The 16,828-nt window shown below is 43.3% G+C and overlaps 1 protein-coding gene across 1 annotated transcript in view; it reads left to right on the top strand.

Moving 5' to 3' along the window:
• The first annotated feature begins 1,846 nt into the window (after positions 1 to 1,846).
• Positions 1,847 to 16,828, top strand: part of LOC149457378 (uncharacterized) — a 39,598-nt gene continuing 24,616 nt past the window's right edge. The window contains exons 1-3 of the mRNA XM_089683734.1: positions 1,847 to 2,053; positions 8,160 to 8,199; positions 15,130 to 15,262. Of these exons, the coding sequence (XP_089539860.1) occupies positions 1,918 to 2,053; positions 8,160 to 8,199; positions 15,130 to 15,262 (309 nt within the window). The 5' untranslated portion in view covers positions 1,847 to 1,917. The remainder of the gene's footprint in view (positions 2,054 to 8,159; positions 8,200 to 15,129; positions 15,263 to 16,828) is intronic.

A 16,828-nucleotide genomic window follows, 5' to 3' on the forward strand; every position in this document is an offset into this window, starting at 1 on the left:
GCAGAACATGGTACACCCTAAGTATGGGAGCAACATGTAACATGTTCACAAAGGTTCATCAGAGTCCCTTTCACCGATAGTAGGTGTGTACTACCACATCCCTAATTATAAGAGGGTGTGTACACCTATGCAACCACATTTTATTTTACCGTAATCATTTATTTACTTGTTTTTTTTTTTGTAACTAAACAACAATTTCAGTTAGTTGTTAATTGAATTGTACAAATTAAGCCCTGGTTCACGCTGAATGTGATTTCATAGTAGTGTGATTTGGTCCCATTTAAAGTGCGACTCCAAATTAGCATTGATATACACACAGGGGCGATATCAGTACCATTTACTTTATAGTCTGAGAGTTAAATTGCACTGAAGTGGTGAAAAAGTTATGCAGGAACTATTTTTCAAATCACGCTACTTGAAATCGCACCTATTAAGACCATAGAAATACTTTAGATGTGACTTCAGGTATGATTTGTAAATTGCATGTTGCATTGGTGTGAACTAAGGCTAAAGGTCACATTATAGTGATATTAAAGGCTTACTTTTTTTTAAAATAACAAACCCTACTTACTTACTTGCTCTCTGCAGTGGTTTTGCACAGAGCAGCCCATATCCTCCTCTTCCTGGGTCCCCTGCCAGCGCTCCTGGCCCTTCCCTCCTGTCCGGTGCCCTCACATCAAGCAGCTTGCTATGGGGGCACCTGCTGCTCCATGTGTCCATTCACACATGGAGCGTGGCTTGACCCTGCCCCCTCTCTTTTCTCATTGGCTCACTGGCTGTGATTGACAGCAAAGGGAGCCAATGGCTCCCGCTGTTGTCTCAGCCAATGAAGAGAGGGAGTCCCGGGATTGCTGAGACTCCAGTGCACATTGCTGGATTGAGAGGAGGCTTAGGTGAGGGGTGGGTGCATGGGGGAGCTGAGGGATCTGCTGCACAGAGAAGGTTTTGTGCCTTCAAGCATAACATTTGTGAAGGTAAAAAACCTTAAGCCTTTACAGCCACCTTAAAAATGGGAAAAACTCAGAAGTGATTTATCTTGGTCTGAATTTTTTACATCTCAAAAACCTGGAATTTTTACAGGGGTGTTCAGACTTTCTATATCCACTGTAGGTAGCAGGGAAAAATGCTATCTGATAACTCCATGAGCTCTCTTTCTCAGGACTGATATCAGCTCACAACATTTCTGTCTGGAAGAACTGTGGACTAAAAAACATCCCCTCTGTTATGGCAAGAAGAGGGAGTTCTTATGTACTGTAGTCCTAACATATTCATTTCAGACAGTAGACTGGGGGGCTCACCCATTGAGTCTAATGGGGCCGTACTGCAACTGCCAAACGAACGCTTGGCACGGTCCCTCAATGTACAGTTTCCATTTGGCAATTAGAAATAAAAGTAAAACAAAAAACAGCTGTTCAGGACTAGCACCTCCTGAATGCCTGTCAACCACTACTATACCACCCGCTAAAGGCAATCCGCAGCAGATTGCTGTTCAGAGAGAGGTTAGCAGTACTGCTAATGTGAAAGAAGCCCTAGCAGAACAATTGCCAGGTTGAAAAAAAAGGAAACATTTGTGATAAAAGTAATTAATACAGCTAATACAGCCACCACATGCAGTATAAGGACAGATAAGTTGCAATAGTAACAATTTTAGGTCTTGGGTTTAGAAATGGAAGTGCTGATGGAAGTACCATTGTTTGTCTATGTTTAGGAAATTACTTGCCTCAAATCTGGCCCTGCCTGTACCACTTGGGCTGCTGCACTTTTGGACTCTAGTGTGCATTACTTTAAACACTTAGAAATGTAAATCTTTATTGTAAAATACCTTTTAAGTCACCAAGTTTCAGGCTGGTCACTCCTAGTTGTAGAGGACGGGGACACTTGGTTTAGTTACCTCCTACCTCTCCCAAAGTAGTAGTTATGACAACCATTGTGTTTATAGGAAGCCTGGTTGCGGCATTGTACTTCTATGAAGGGGAGGCAGAGAGAGGCTCAGCTGCAGACAGACACCAATCTTTTCTATGTAACTTCAGCAAAGAGAAGCTTCTCTGCAAAGGTAAGAAAAGAATAAAACATACAATACTGTAGTTCCAAGATTTTTTACATATAACAGCTGATATAATTTGTATAGGATAATGAGTTGTGCCATAATGTATTGTATTCCTAATTGTTATAAATGTTATAGTATGACATACCGTGAATCCAATATATGAGAAGGTACAAACTAAATATTAGGTCAAATGTTTTATTTTATCTAATGTGTTTCATGAGAACAGTGTGTACCGCGCCAGCAGCCAATCAGGTGCAAGCTTTTTTTCAATTGTCATTTTCCAACACAGGTGTGTATAGGATTGGCTGCTGTTAGACAAGTCAGTTTACACAGAAGACTCTTAAGAAAAAAAAAAAAAAAATCTGTTTATTAACCCCTTCACGCCTAAGAGTAAAACAAATCTAAATGCCTAAGCACAATTTTGCAACATTGACATGTGTTAGTAAAACCGTACATATCATCACAACTACTTGGGCTTGCATTTGGTGGTAAATGGTAATGGATATCTCCTGATTTTTTTTTTTTATTATTATCAAAGGAAAACTGGCCCAAAATAGTAAAAAAATATATATTTTTTTTATTTAGCTGTGTGTTTCTTGTTACTACCATAACCTACCACCAAAGAACAAACCAAAATAAATGCTCCAGCTCTTGACAATCGCAGCGATACCATATATGCGTATGTTTGTTTTTTGTACCCATAGTACAGCCCAGAAACAATAGTGCACATTTTATTTGTGTCTTTTTTTTTTTTTCCCTAAAACACACTGACATTGACACTAACTGGCACCAAATTTTTTTTTAAACCTTGACCCAAAACTAACCCTGGCACTGAACTAGATCAAACCTTGATCTAGGTATTTTTTCTTTATTTTTTATTTTATTTTTTAATATTAATTTTATCTTTTTTTTTTTAATTTTTTTTAACAAACATTTTTTTTCCATCTATTCCAGAAGTTAGAGAGATACAATGTATCTCTCTCCTCCATTCATAGAGAGAGAAAAAAAACAAGGGGGCCGGGCTGTACAGTGACTGATCACTGTAATAGCCAATCAGAGGCTATCACAGCAATCATGTGACCTGGAATGGAGAGTCCCGGGTCCCGATCGTTAGAACGGGACCCGGGGCTCTGTTACACCGCGGTCTTTGTGCTGGGAGCACGCAGTGCGGCGTGCTCCCAGCACAAAGACAGGTACGCAAATATATTGCCCCACGGAAAAAAGCCCAGTTCTCTGAGGGCGCATATTTGTGTTACGTCGGCGTCAAGGGGTTAATATAACATGTTTTAAGATTTTTTTTTTTTTCCTTTTAAAATACACCAATCAGACATAACATTATGACCATTGACAGGTAACATTGATTATCTCGTAACAATGTCATCTGAAAGTTGGTAGAATATATTAGGCAGCAAGTAAATATGTTAGCCCTGAAGTTAATATGTTAAAATCAGATGAATGGGTATTGCAGTTTGTGTATGGGGCTGCATTCTGGTCTGGGTGACCATGCTGACCCATGTCCACAATCAAAAGTGATTACAATGGGCACATGAGCATCAGAATGGTACCCTGGAGCATTAGAAGGTGCCCTGGTCTGATGAATCATGTTTTCCTTTACATCCAGGTGTGTATGGGTTGCTTCCCTGGGGGAGAGATGGCACCAGGATGCAGTATGGGAAGAAGGTAAGCCGGCAGAGGTAGTGTGATCCTTTGGGAAATGTTCTGCTGGGGAACCTTCAGTCCTGTGATTCATGTGTAAGTTACTTGACACGTACCTCCTACTTATATATTGTTGTTGACCCAGTACACCCCTTCATGGAAACAGTATTTCCTGATGGCAGGGACCTCTTTCAGCAGGATAACGTGCCCTGCCACAATGAAAAAAAAGGTTCAGGAATGGTTTGAGGACCACACCAAAGAATTTGAGGTGTTGATTTGGCCTCCAAATTCTTCAGAACTCAATCCATCAAGCATCTGTGGGAATGTGCTATAAAATAAGTCAGATCCATGGAGACCTCACCTTGCAACTTACAGGACTTAAATGATCTGCTGCTGACAGCTTGGGGTTAAATACCACAGCATACCTTCAGACTTCAGAAATCTAGTGATATCCATGTCTCAACAGGTCAGGGCTGTTTTGGCGGCAAAAGGGGACCTACTCAATATTAAATGGGTGGACGTATGTCTGAGTAACTTTATCTGAATAAATATCTTCTGGCCAGTATGTGTTTTCTTTGGCAATACACTAGACCACAACAAGCTGTAGATCTAATCACATTGAATGCCCTTGGGCTCAATTCACACTTACTGTATGTTGCCACCATTATTATGTATGTAGACCCCAATCATGGAGACGGGGGAAGGGAAATGTTCCACATCTGCACATCAGTGCATTATAGGTATGCAACAATATTCTCAGCTGTATGTTATGATCAGATATACTAGCTCTGCTGTACTGCTGCCATGCTCCTGTAATGATTATCACAGTATGCATAAATGGCATTGTAAGTGTTTTTGTGCTGTGTTCTCCTATGTGTGTGCTTTGATTGGATGTGTTCTGTGTGCGCTCTGACTGTGATCTGTTCTCCTATGTGTGCGTTCTGACTGTGATCTGTTCTCCTATGTGTGGTCTGACTGTGATCTGTTCTCCTATGTGTGTGCTCTGACTGTGATCTGTTCTCCTATGTGTGCGCTCTGACTGTGATCTGTTCTCCTATGTGTGTGCTCTGATTGGGTGTGCTCTGATTGTGCGCTGTTCTCTTATGTGTGTGCTCTGATTGGATGTGCCCTGTGTGTGCTTTGACTGTGCGTTGTTCTCCTATGTGTGTGCTCTGATTGGATGTGCTCTGTGTGTGCTCTGACTGTGCGTTGTTCTCCTATGTGTGTGCTCTGATTGGATGTGCCCTGTGTGTGCTCTGATTGGATGTGCCCTGTGTGTGCTCTGACTGTGCGTTGTTCTCCTATGTGTGTGCTCTGATTGGATGTGCTCTGTGTGTGCTCTGACTGTGCGTTGTTCTCCTATGTGTGTGCTCTGATTGGATGTGCCCTGTGTGTGCTCTGACAGTGCGTTGTTCTCCTATGTGTGTGCTCTGATTGGATGTGCCCTGTGTGTGCTCTGACTGTGATCGGTTTTCCTATGTGTGTGCTCTGACTGTGCGTTGTTCTCCTTTGTGTGTGCTCTGATTGGATGTGCCCTGTGTGTGCTCTGACTGTGCGCTGTTCTCTTATGGGCGTGCTCTGATTGGATGTGCCCTGTGTGTGCTCTGATTGGATGTGCCCTGTGTGTGCTCTGACTGTGCGTTGTTCTCCTATGTGTGTGCTCTGATTGGATGTGCCCTGTGTGTGCTCTGACTGTGCGTTGTTCTCCTATGTGTGTGCTCTGATTGGATGTGCCCTGTGTGTGCTCTGACTGTGCGTTGTTCTCCTATGTGTGTGCTCTTGGATGTGCCCTGTGTGTGCTCTGACTGTGCGTTGTTCTCCTATGTGTGTGCTCTGATTGGATGTGCTCTGTGTGTGCTCTGACTGTGCGTTGTTCTCCTATGTGTGTGCTCTGATTGGATGTGCCCTGTGTGTGCTCTGACTGTGCGTTGTTCTCCTATGTGTGTGCTCTGATTGGATGTGCCCTGTGTGTGCTCTGACTGTGCGTTGTTCTCCTATGTGTGTGCTCTGATTGGATGTGCCCTGTGTGTGCTCTGACTGTGCGTTGTTCTCCTATGTGTGTGCTCTTGGATGTGCCCTGTGTGTGCTCTGACTGTGCGTTGTTCTCCTATGTGTGTGCTCTGATTGGATGTGCTCTGTGTGTGCTCTGACTGTGCGTTGTTCTCCTATGTGTGTGCTCTGATTGGATGTGCCCTGTGTGTGCTCTGACTGTGCGCTGTTCTCTTATGGGCGTGCTCTGATTGGATGTGCCCTGTGTGTGCTCTGATTGGATGTGCCCTGTGTGTGCTCTGACTGTGCGTTGTTCTCCTATGTGTGTGCTCTGATTGGATGTGCCCTGTGTGTGCTCTGACTGTGCGTTGTTCTCCTATGTGTGTGCTCTGATTGGATGTGCCCTGTGTGTGCTCTGACTGTGCGTTGTTCTCCTATGTGTGTGCTCTTGGATGTGCCCTGTGTGTGCTCTGACTGTGCGTTGTTCTCCTATGTGTGTGCTCTGATTGGATGTGCTCTGTGTGTGCTCTGACTGTGCGTTGTTCTCCTATGTGTGTGCTCTGATTGGATGTGCCCTGTGTGTGCTCTGACTGTGCGTTGTTCTCCTATGTGTGTGCTCTGATTGGATGTGCCCTGTGTGTGCTCTGACTGTGCGTTGTTCTCCTATGTGTGTGCTCTGATTGGATGTGCCCTGTGTGTGCTCTGACTGTGCGTTGTTCTCCTATGTGTGTGCTCTTGGATGTGCCCTGTGTGTGCTCTGACTGTGCGTTGTTCTCCTATGTGTGTGCTCTGATTGGATGTGCTCTGTGTGTGCTCTGACTGTGCGTTGTTCTCCTATGTGTGTGCTCTGATTGGATGTGCCCTGTGTGTGCTCTGACTGTGATCTGTTTTCCTATGTGTGTGCTCTGACTGTGCGTTGTTCTCCTTTGTGTGTGCTCTGATTGGATGTGCCCTGTGTGTGCTCTGACTGTGCGCTGTTCTCTTATGGGCGTGCTCTGATTGGATGTGCCCTGTGAGTGCTCTGATTGTGCGTTGTTCTCCTATGTGTGTGCTCTGATTGGATGTGCCCTGTGTGTGCTCTGACTGTGCGTTGTTCTCCTATGTGTGTGCTCTGAGTGTGATCTGTTCTCCTATGTGTGCGCTCTGACTGTAATCTGTTCTCCTATGTGTGTGCTCTGATTGGGTGTGCTCTGACTGTGCGCTGTTCTCTTATGTGTGTGCTCTGATTGGATGTGCCCTGTGTGTGCTCTGTGCGTTTTTCTCCTATGTGTGTGCTCTGACTGTGCATTGTTCTCCTATGTGTGTGCTCTGATTGGGTGTGCTCTGACTGTGCGCTGTTCTCTTATGTGTGTGCTCTGATTGGATATGCCCTGTGTGTGCTCTGTGCGTTTTTCTCCTATGTGTGTGCTCTGACTGTGCATTGTTCTCCTTTGTGTGTGCTCTGATTGGATGTGCCCTGTGTGTGCTCTGACTGTGCGCTGTTCTCTTATGGGCGTGCTCTGATTGGATGTGCCCTGTGAGTGCTCTGATTGTGCGTTGTTCTCCTATGTGTGTGCTCTGATTGGATGTGCCCTGTGTGTGCTCTGACTGTGCGCTGTTCTCTTATGGGCGTGCTCTGATTGGATGTGCCCTGTGTGTGCTCTGACTGTGATCTGTTCTCCTATGTGTGTGCTCTGATTGGATGTGCTTTGACTGTGCGTTGTTCTCCTATGTGTGTGCTTTGACTGTAATCCTCTTCTCCTATGTGTGTGCTCTGATTGGATGTGCTCTGTGTGTGCTCTGACTGCACTGTTCTCCTATGTGTGTGCTCTGACTGTGATCTGTTCTATGTGTGTGCTCTGACTGTGATCTGTTCTATGTGTGTGCTCTGACTGTGATCTGTTCTATGTGTGTGCTCTGACTGTGATCTGTTCTATGTGTGTGCTCTGACTGTGATCTGTTCTATGTGTGTGCTCTGACTGTGATCTGTTCTATGTGTGTCCTCTGATTGGATGTGCCCTGTGTATGCTCTGACTGTGATCTGTTCTCCTATGTGTGTGCTCTGACTGTGTGTGCTCCTATGTGTGTGCTGTTCTCCCTATGTGCCATGAGCTAGTGCACGCCATCTATTTGGTTTGACTACATGTGTTCTGTATGTTATTGTGTGCTTTGACTGCTTTTGCTTTTTCACTGATTGTCCTTGACTGCATGTGTGTATTAACTGTGTGTGTTGGGGGTATAAAGCTGAATGTGCGCAAGAACCCTTCCCATGACTGACACAAAATAGACCCCTTTTCTTTTTATTTTATTAAGGGAGGATGGGCAAAACTGTGCCTAGGTCTGAATTTCCATACATTCATTTGTGTTATGAACATAAGTCATAATCATGCTACAGTGTTTTTATTTTCTGCCTCTATTTTAGGATTCAAAGCAAAGTAGTAAAGTAAAATCATGTTACAATAACCTAAATGTATTGTATTTATTCCAGGAAATAAAATGGCTCCAGGAAACAGCTCTGTGTCAAAAAGGTATGGCAAGATGGCTTCAGCTAGTTCTTTATTAACAAAACTGTGTCTCCTAGCTAGTACAAGGGAGGGACATTACTTATGATTGTGATGTGCCCCTTGTGCTGCTGTCTCTTGGTTTAGTAGAAATCTTCCTCCTCCTACTCCTCCCTACCCAGGGGTGTATTTGGGTTTCGTGCTGCCCTAGGCAGCACAAAAATTGTCCCCCCATGGAGAGACCTTGACACCGACCAACACCCCCCTCCCCAATGAAGAGAGCCTGACATTGACCAACAACACCCCAGCCCCCCACCCCCACCTGAGAGAGCCTCCCACTACCACCTCCCCCATACACTGGCAGCCCCCACCCCACCCCTATGAGAGAGAATACACTCACCTTCACAGCTCTGGACATCCCCGGGAACAAGAGTCAGGTTCTGCATACACTATCAAGCAGCCTGCAAATTCTCTCAGATCCTACCTGGTCCCCATGCTGCATGTCCCTTCTTCTACCCCTTCTTTTGGGGGGGCAGCGTTGCCCCCCTGAAAAATGCCACTGTCCCTCTGAAAGATGCCACTGCCCCCCTGAAAAATGCCACCCTAAGCAAATGCCTTGTTTGCCTTGTGGTAAATACGGCCCTGTCCCTACCCCTGCCGTGGTAATCTTCACGTGTAGCAGGAGTTAATAGAACCAAGAGAGCTGTGACTGGCACTCATCAAGAGTGCTCAACTATGCCCGCCCTTTCTGCCCTGCTCCTCCATTCATAGAAGCTGTACTATAGCTTCAATAAATGAAACTTCATCTATGAATGGAGGACAGACAGTTGAATAAGAGGTGTGCCTCCTCCATTCAGAGATCATGCCTAATTCATAGAAGAGATGTCACACTGGTAGAAAGCCATGTCCCTTGTGCTGTTTTTGTTTTGTTTTTTTTACTAAGGCTTAGGTAGGTGGTTTTGTATTTAAAATGTCACATAACCAAATTTAGAGCCAATTTCAATGAGATTTTGTTTGCTTCCGAACTGTTTCTCTCAACAAACAAACCTATGGGAAAGCCAAGTACCCTGAAGCCGGTCAGTTTCCACCACCAATGAAATCTGAATGACCTAAGGAGCATCTCAAACTGATGTCAATAGAATACATCATTTGTCCATTAAAGCCCTTGCCCTACGGGGTCATCTTCTTGATAGGTGCAAATGAGCTTTAGTGAAAAAATGTTAGCAGTCCCACACCTGGGAAGCCATAGGTGGTGCGTACAGACAAACCACAGAGTTGAATGGCTGCACATGCTTGAATTCTGTGAAATGCTGATGCTTCCTTGCATTATTGACATTTACAGTTGTGTTCAAAATAATAGCAGTCTGACATCACTAACCTGATCAATCACTGTTTTTGGTAGAAATTATATTTCTACATGGCAAATAATTTACTAGCAGGTGTAGTAGAGTAAAAGAAATCCAACAGACCCAACAGTCATGACATGCGTGCTGCTGATTCTGTGTAATTGAACCCCTAATTGAAAGGGGCATGTTCAAAATAATAGCAGTGTGGAGTTCTATTAGTGAGGTCATTCATTCTTTGAAAAACAGGTGGCAATTGTTGCCCTTATTTAAGGAAGGAAGGCAGCAAATGTTGTACATGCTGGTTACAGTGCATTTCTCTTTGAAATGGGTCGTTCCAGACATTGTTCAGAAGAATAGCGTACCTTGATTAAAAAGATGATTGGAGAGGGGAAAACATATAAAGAAGTGCAGAAAATGATAGGCTGCTCAGCTAATATGATGGCAAATGCTTTAAAATGGCAACCAAAACCTGAAAGACGTGGAAGAAAGCGAAAAACTACCATTCGAATGGATAGAAGAATAGCCAAAATGGCAAGGACTCAGCCAACAATCAGCTCCAGGAAGATCAAAGAAGGTCTAAAGTTACCTGTGAGTACTGTTACAATTAGAAGACGCCTGTGTGAAGCCAAGCTATCTGCAAGAACCCCCCGCAAAGTCCCACTGTTGAAAAAAAGACGTGCTGAAGAGGTTACAATTTGCCAAAGAGCACATTGACTGGCCTAAAGAGAAATGGCGCAACATTTTGTGGACTGATGAAAGTAAGATTGTTCTTTTTGGATCTAGTGGCCGGAGACAGTTTGTCAGACGACCCCCAAACACTGAATTCAAGCCACAGTACACTGTGAAGACAGTGAAGCATGGATACGCAAGCATCATGATATGGGGAAGTTTCTCATACTACGGTGTTGGGCCTATTTATCGCATACCAGGGATCATGGATCAGTTTGAATACATCAGAATACTTGAAGAGGTCATGCTGCCTTATGCTGAAGAGGAAATGCCCTTGAAATGGGTGTTCCAACAAGACAACGACCCCAAACATACCAGTAAACGTGCAACATCTTGGTTGTGAATGTTTGAGTTTGTAAAGAAGAATACAAACACTGCTATTTTTTTGAACAGTCTAATATTCACTTTTCTTCCATTTTTTTAGAGAAACACAAATTTGGTATATTTTTCTTCATGTTTTGATTTGGAATAGAAGGTGTAGTGTTCCCAATGCATTTGTGTGTATGGAAATAAAAGCTATTAGAAGGATTTTGAGCTTTATTCACTTTTTTCAACACACTGCTATTATTTTGAACACAACTGTATATGCGCATGCACGTGTGACGTGTTTCCCAAAAGTAATACACACTTGGGTGTTTAAATGTGTATTCAAGTGTGTACAGTCACTATGGCCAGATGCACACATCATCTGTAGCTCCCTAGGAGCAAAAAAATGTTGTAAGCTAGAGCTCATTTGCACCTCTCATGTTCATGAGTCCATAGGGCCCATTCCCACAATTTTACAATGGGATGCAGTGACCAGTGTTACTCAGAGTAGTCCCAAGACAAGGACAAAGCAATTAGCCTAGTTTTCTATGTTCTCAAATCACTGCATTGCAATGGTGTGCGCTGTAAAAAGTACTGCCTGACGTACATTTCTTCAGTGCAGTGGGCTGCTGTGGAAACTACTTCATCCAAACACCATGGTGTGGATAGAGCTTAATGAAACATCACTTGTGACATTTCAATTAGATATTACCAAAAAAAAGGAAAACCGTGAGATGCACCGAGATCTGTGCTTCAAAAATGTGTCTTGCCACTGCACACCAGCAGATGTGCGTTAAGTGCAGCTGCTGGTGTGAATCGAAGCTTGTATAGTTTTAACAGGCACAGCAATGTTTTCAGTTAAAACATATTTTTATTGTATTCCTATGCTTCTAATAACCAGGAATTGAGTGAAGACGTTTTAATATGTGTTTCTGTGTTTGGGCTGTAGCATGCTGAGTACATCTGAACTAGAAAAATAATTTCCATCAGCCAGTAAAGTGGTAGGGTTGGATATAGACACAATAGTTTTAAGAGTGTTAGTTACAGCACTTTAAGGATCCATACACACTGGCTTCAAAAAAACAATGCTTCTATAGGAGTTTAGCATTTTGCCTGTAGAAGCAGCTCAGTGTTATCCATATGTCTATGCACAGTAGGACGATTAGAGGCATATTTTAGGCTTAGCACTTAGGGTCAGGAAAAAAAATCTGTTTTGCGCTTTTGAGAGCAGTTTTTTGGCAGAAAAAAAAAAACGCTAAATGCTCCTAAACTCTAGTACAAAAAAAATCAAAATTTAGCATTTATTTCTGCCAAGAGTACTGGCGTTTATTTAAGCCAGTGTGCATGGACCCTAAATGTACTGTAGGTCCTTTTTTCAGCAAATCACAGAAAGTAAGTATATCAAGGTTATGCTTGATCACATACAGTATGCATATACGTTCAACAGTTCCAAAGCCAAGACTGTGTTTTTAATTAATAGGCATGTAAAAAACACCATCTAATATTTCTGAAATGCAAACCCTGTGCTCAGCCTACTTTCCAGCTCAACCTGCACCCCAGGAGCCCTTCAGACTGGATTCAAGTTGTTAAATGGTTTGGTTTATTTCATGCCATTCTCATTTTTTTCTGAGCTGCCCATTCCATTTTTCTTTTTATGTTTTTTCCCCGCTGATGTTTTATAATAGATCTTGCTGAGAGAAATATTAAATTTGACACAATTGTGAAAGCAATGATTTATGTTTTAGTATTTATTGAATTTTACAAGATCAGGAATACACATAAAAATGGTTATCAGCACTTTACAGAGCATATGGGTTTGCTTCAACAACACACATGAAAAAGAAAAAACAATAATCCGTATCCATACTGTATCCATGCACAACTCTGAATCACTTACAACTGTGCTAAATGTATTTAAACCATGTACATGAAAACACTAAAGGGTCTGGGGGTGAGATGTATCCCACTCATGGGTCTCAGTTGTCTTCAGATTTGGATTGTGAATTGTTCAAAATGCTTGACAACCTATCATTAACCACAATCTAATTGAGTTTACTCTTAACCAATTCCAAGGAAACCACAGACTTATGCAAACATCTGGATATAGCAATTCTAGCAATTAGAAAAGCAAGTTGCCCAACCCTGTGGGGACATTAGAAGTTGTTTTGCCTAGCAATACCTCATCAGGAGATATATTTTTAGATTAAACAAGGTTACTATATATAAGTGCATCAACTCTAGTCCAAAACCTCTAAAATTTCAGGCAGGGCCATCATATGTGGTACATAGTACTCTAAATTGAACATTGCACTTGGACTTGGCTTCTGGTTTAAATGTAGCTGTTTTAGTGGGGACCAGTCACCATCTAAGTATTGGGTAATAATTTGCTTCTATTATAAGTTTCGTTTCAAGAGACGCTCACAAAAAGTTGGAGTTACGTGTGACTATCTGATGTCGTAAAAAGGAATGTGTCTGCCAAAATTTAGACTCCTCTGTTGTGGGAATTGATGTTTACTCCAAAAGCATTGATTTCTAAAGGAGCTGTAACAGCAGCAATTTAGCAGTCTCATGTAATGTATCTCCAGTCTATTATTGTCTCATAAAGCATGTCTATGATCACCTCCTGCAGAATGTCTGAATTTCTGATCAACTCTTGTAGTATGCATGTGGTCTTTGACCATCTCCTTGTGCATATCCACAGTCTCTGAGAGCTTTCTGCAGCTTTACCAGAGGCCAATAATAAGTAACAGAGTTCAAGGGTCAGTAGTACATAAGTGATGCAGAGTTGAGGGGTGAGGAGTAAGTAAGGCAGAGTTCAGGGGTCAGTAGAGACACAGTAAGTGATGCAGAGGTTTGGGGTCAGTGGTGCGTGACAGGTCAGCAGTCTGTAGAGACAATGATGTCAGCAGTAAGGTGCTGAGAGTTCAAGGGTCAGTAGTGATTCAAAGATCAGGGCTCAGTAGTAGATGATTTAGAGGTTAGGGGTCAGTAGTAAGTGACAAAGAATTCGGGCTCAGTAGCAAGTGATTCAAAGTTCAGTGCTCGGTAATGACTGGGGTCAGGCTGGAATGGGGAGTAGGGAGTCAGGGCTTTGATTGGCTAATGTCTATTTTCCTTCTCCCTGGACTCTTTACAGTGCTTGGGGTACTGCAGCCCCAGCTCTTCTCCCCCTTCTATTCTTTTCTAGTCCTGGAACACAGGGCTATGATTAGCTGTACTTTAGCCCTGGCTACTGGACCAGGCAATAGGAGAAGGGGGAGAAGAGCCAGAGCTGTAGTATCCTGAGTAGTGTGAAGAGTCCAGGAAAAAGGATAACAGCGGTAAGCAGTGCAGAGGAGGGCTGTTTTTGCTGGGACAAATGGGAACCTAATACTGTACTCTGTGTCACTACACAGTAGTAATGCAAAGGTCAGAAGTAAGTGATGCAAAGTTTAGAGGTCAGTAGTGAGTAATGCAGAGTTCAGGGTCAGCTGCAAGTGATATAGAGTTCAGAAATCCATAGCGACACAAAGTTTAGAGGTCAGGCGTAAGTGACTCAGAATTCAGGGGTCAGGAGTAAGTGATGCAGAGGTCAGAATTAAATGATGTAGAGTTTAGGGGTCAGCAAGTAAGTGACTCAGAGTTCAGGGTCAGTAACACCTCAGAGGTCACTGATAACTGACTGTCAGGGCTCCCGGGTATGACCAGAGGTGTGTGACTGACGCAGGGAAACGCAGACTTCAGATATGTTATAAACAATATAATTTATTAACACTAACCATATAAACATAAACGCAGTGCAATACTAAAACATAACACAGTGCAAACAAACCAACCAACCACCCACAGATAACAGTACATACAATGCAAGCGTCGTCAGGCAGGCCGGGTCAATATCAGTCGGGCAGGTAGGTACAGGGGGAGCAAGCGGAGAATGGTCGGGGTCACAGGCCAGGTTCAGCAGGTAGCGGGCAGCGTGGTACAGAGGGTCAGGCAGAGGAGAATGGTCAGACAAGCCAGGGATCAGAGCAGGGTCAGCAGAGAATCAGACAGGAACAGAGAGCAGGAACAGGATACAGGGCCCAAGAGAAACACAACACCAAGGCAGAGTCTGCAGGTCTGAATGTCCCCTAAATACACCAGTATAATTAGTTCCAGGTGTTTGACTGGCTGCAAGGTTGAGTCTCTGATTGCTGGGAGCACCCGCTGGCCAGCCCTGGTACTGCAGCTCATAAGGCAGCTGAGTCCCACTATTGCTGGCCAGTCCATTCCTGACACTGACGCATTATTCAGGGGTCAACCATAAGGGATGCAGCGGTCAGTGGTAAGTGACGCAGAATTTGGAGGTCAGTGGTAAGTGATGAAGCATTCAGATATCTAAAGTAAGTGATGCAAAGTTCAGAGCCCAGTAGAGACACAGAGGTCAGTGATAAATGACAGTGTTCAGAGGTCAGTAGTAAGTGATGCAGCGTTCAAGGGTCAGTAGTAGGTGACACAGAATTTAGAGGTCAGTAGTAAGTAACTTAAAGTTCAGTGCACTTCGCTTTTGTCTCAGTAGTACTCTGTCCAGACTGAATGCATTTGTTTTTATTTGCAGTCAACCTGATAACCGGCGTAATGGATCTGGAACAAAAAGGAAGAAAAAAAGGATAAAGAAAAGTGCCAAAGGGAATCCTGTGCCCGAAGCCCAACCTAGTCGATGCTACAGTCCTTTGGTGTATGATCCAGAGGTAATAGGGCTGAAGAAATCATGTAAATCCTTTATAAAAAAATGTCTTAAGAAGACCGTAAACGCAAGAAATTGTATTTGTCATTTCAGCTATGTTTCTAAATGTGTGTGTATTAGATGGGGCAATCTTAAGCAATCCATTTCATTTTATTTGCTAGGAGAGTTCTCAGCAGCGATGGCATAAACCACTAGCCCCTGGATTTACAGATCCCCTGATAAAAAAAAGTGTTTCTTTTCCCTTAACTCTACCAATAGAAGACTAAACCTGTATAAAAGGCAAGATGTGTTTGGGGGTTAAACATTTTGCAGGGGCATAGTGGAGTTTAGCCATCCTCCTGTCCCAGACATATCCTTCTTCTGATATAAAAAGATCAGCATTTGACTATTCCCCAAATAGAGCAACATATAGACACAGATCTAGGCTTACCAGTTCCTTTGGATCTTGCATCACAGGTTTACCTTGATAGTAAGATTTTACAGAATTCTTTGGTAACTGCCAGACACATACCTCAGGGACACAGCTTTGATTGCAATAGAATAGTTGTGTATTGTGGGGGAGACATCCGCGTACAACTGCTCCACAAACTTCGACAAGACACTGACAGTGGCAGTTACCTTAATTAAGAAAAGCAGAGAAGCAGGCACCAAACAATGAACACTAAACACTTGAAGCTTGAGTACCCATTCGACTCTGACTTTTCCAAGAAATTGCCCAGCTTGCCCCAGCCCCTTCAAATTCTAGACCTAGGCACATTTGTCTAAATTAGCTATATTTTTAGAGAATAATGGTTTGGATGCAGCATTCCAAGTGCGTACAGATCTACAATGTCAAGAAGCAAAAAAATAGGTGTTTAAAGCAGAACTACGGCCCACCATTTAAAAGAATATGTTTTCCCTTAAGTTTGTCATACACAACTAAACTTTTGGCAGATTCCTACTGAATCTGATGAAATTTCAGCCATGGGTGGCCTAGTTGGCACCACCCAGGTCAACAAACTTTGAATGAAAAATCTAAGGAGACAGGTGGAAAATTAACTATTGGCTTCATCCTATTAGATGCCTGAATTATTTTAGATTTCACTATGAGTGTATGGCTAGCCTTAGTCCCCCTGCAAAGCCTCACAAATATATTTTAATCTGGCAGTGAAGTTCACCCAATACTGTGATGAGGGAGGCACGGAGCCTACATGGTGGACAATGCTGCCCGTCTTTATTAACAGTGCAGCAGTGTTGTCCCTCACGTGGACTGTGAGTGCTTGCACTACAGCGAAATGAGCAGATGTTGCAGTGGGAGTGGCTATCAGCATTACAAGCCTGCAGCTTGTCAGTTGGTAGCTGCCAACACCTGCTCAACACTTTCTGGATTGGCAGAACTGGCTGTGCTACTGTAAACTTACCACTGGCAGCTGCAGTGTGTGGGAGGGGGGCATGAGAGACTCAAGGGACGTGAAAAAAGTTTCACTTAAAACTTATGAGGCTCATGCATCTCATAACAACTGGATTGAGACCTGCTAAGGCCAGACTTTCGTAACCATGGTCAAGGCACCCTGGGGTGGCGTTTGGATTC

Source organism: Staurois parvus, unplaced genomic scaffold (assembly GCF_062004578.1).
Source record: "Staurois parvus isolate SC_StPar_1 unplaced genomic scaffold, SC_StPar_1.0 ptg000321l, whole genome shotgun sequence".
NCBI lineage: Eukaryota > Metazoa > Chordata > Amphibia > Anura > Ranidae > Staurois > Staurois parvus.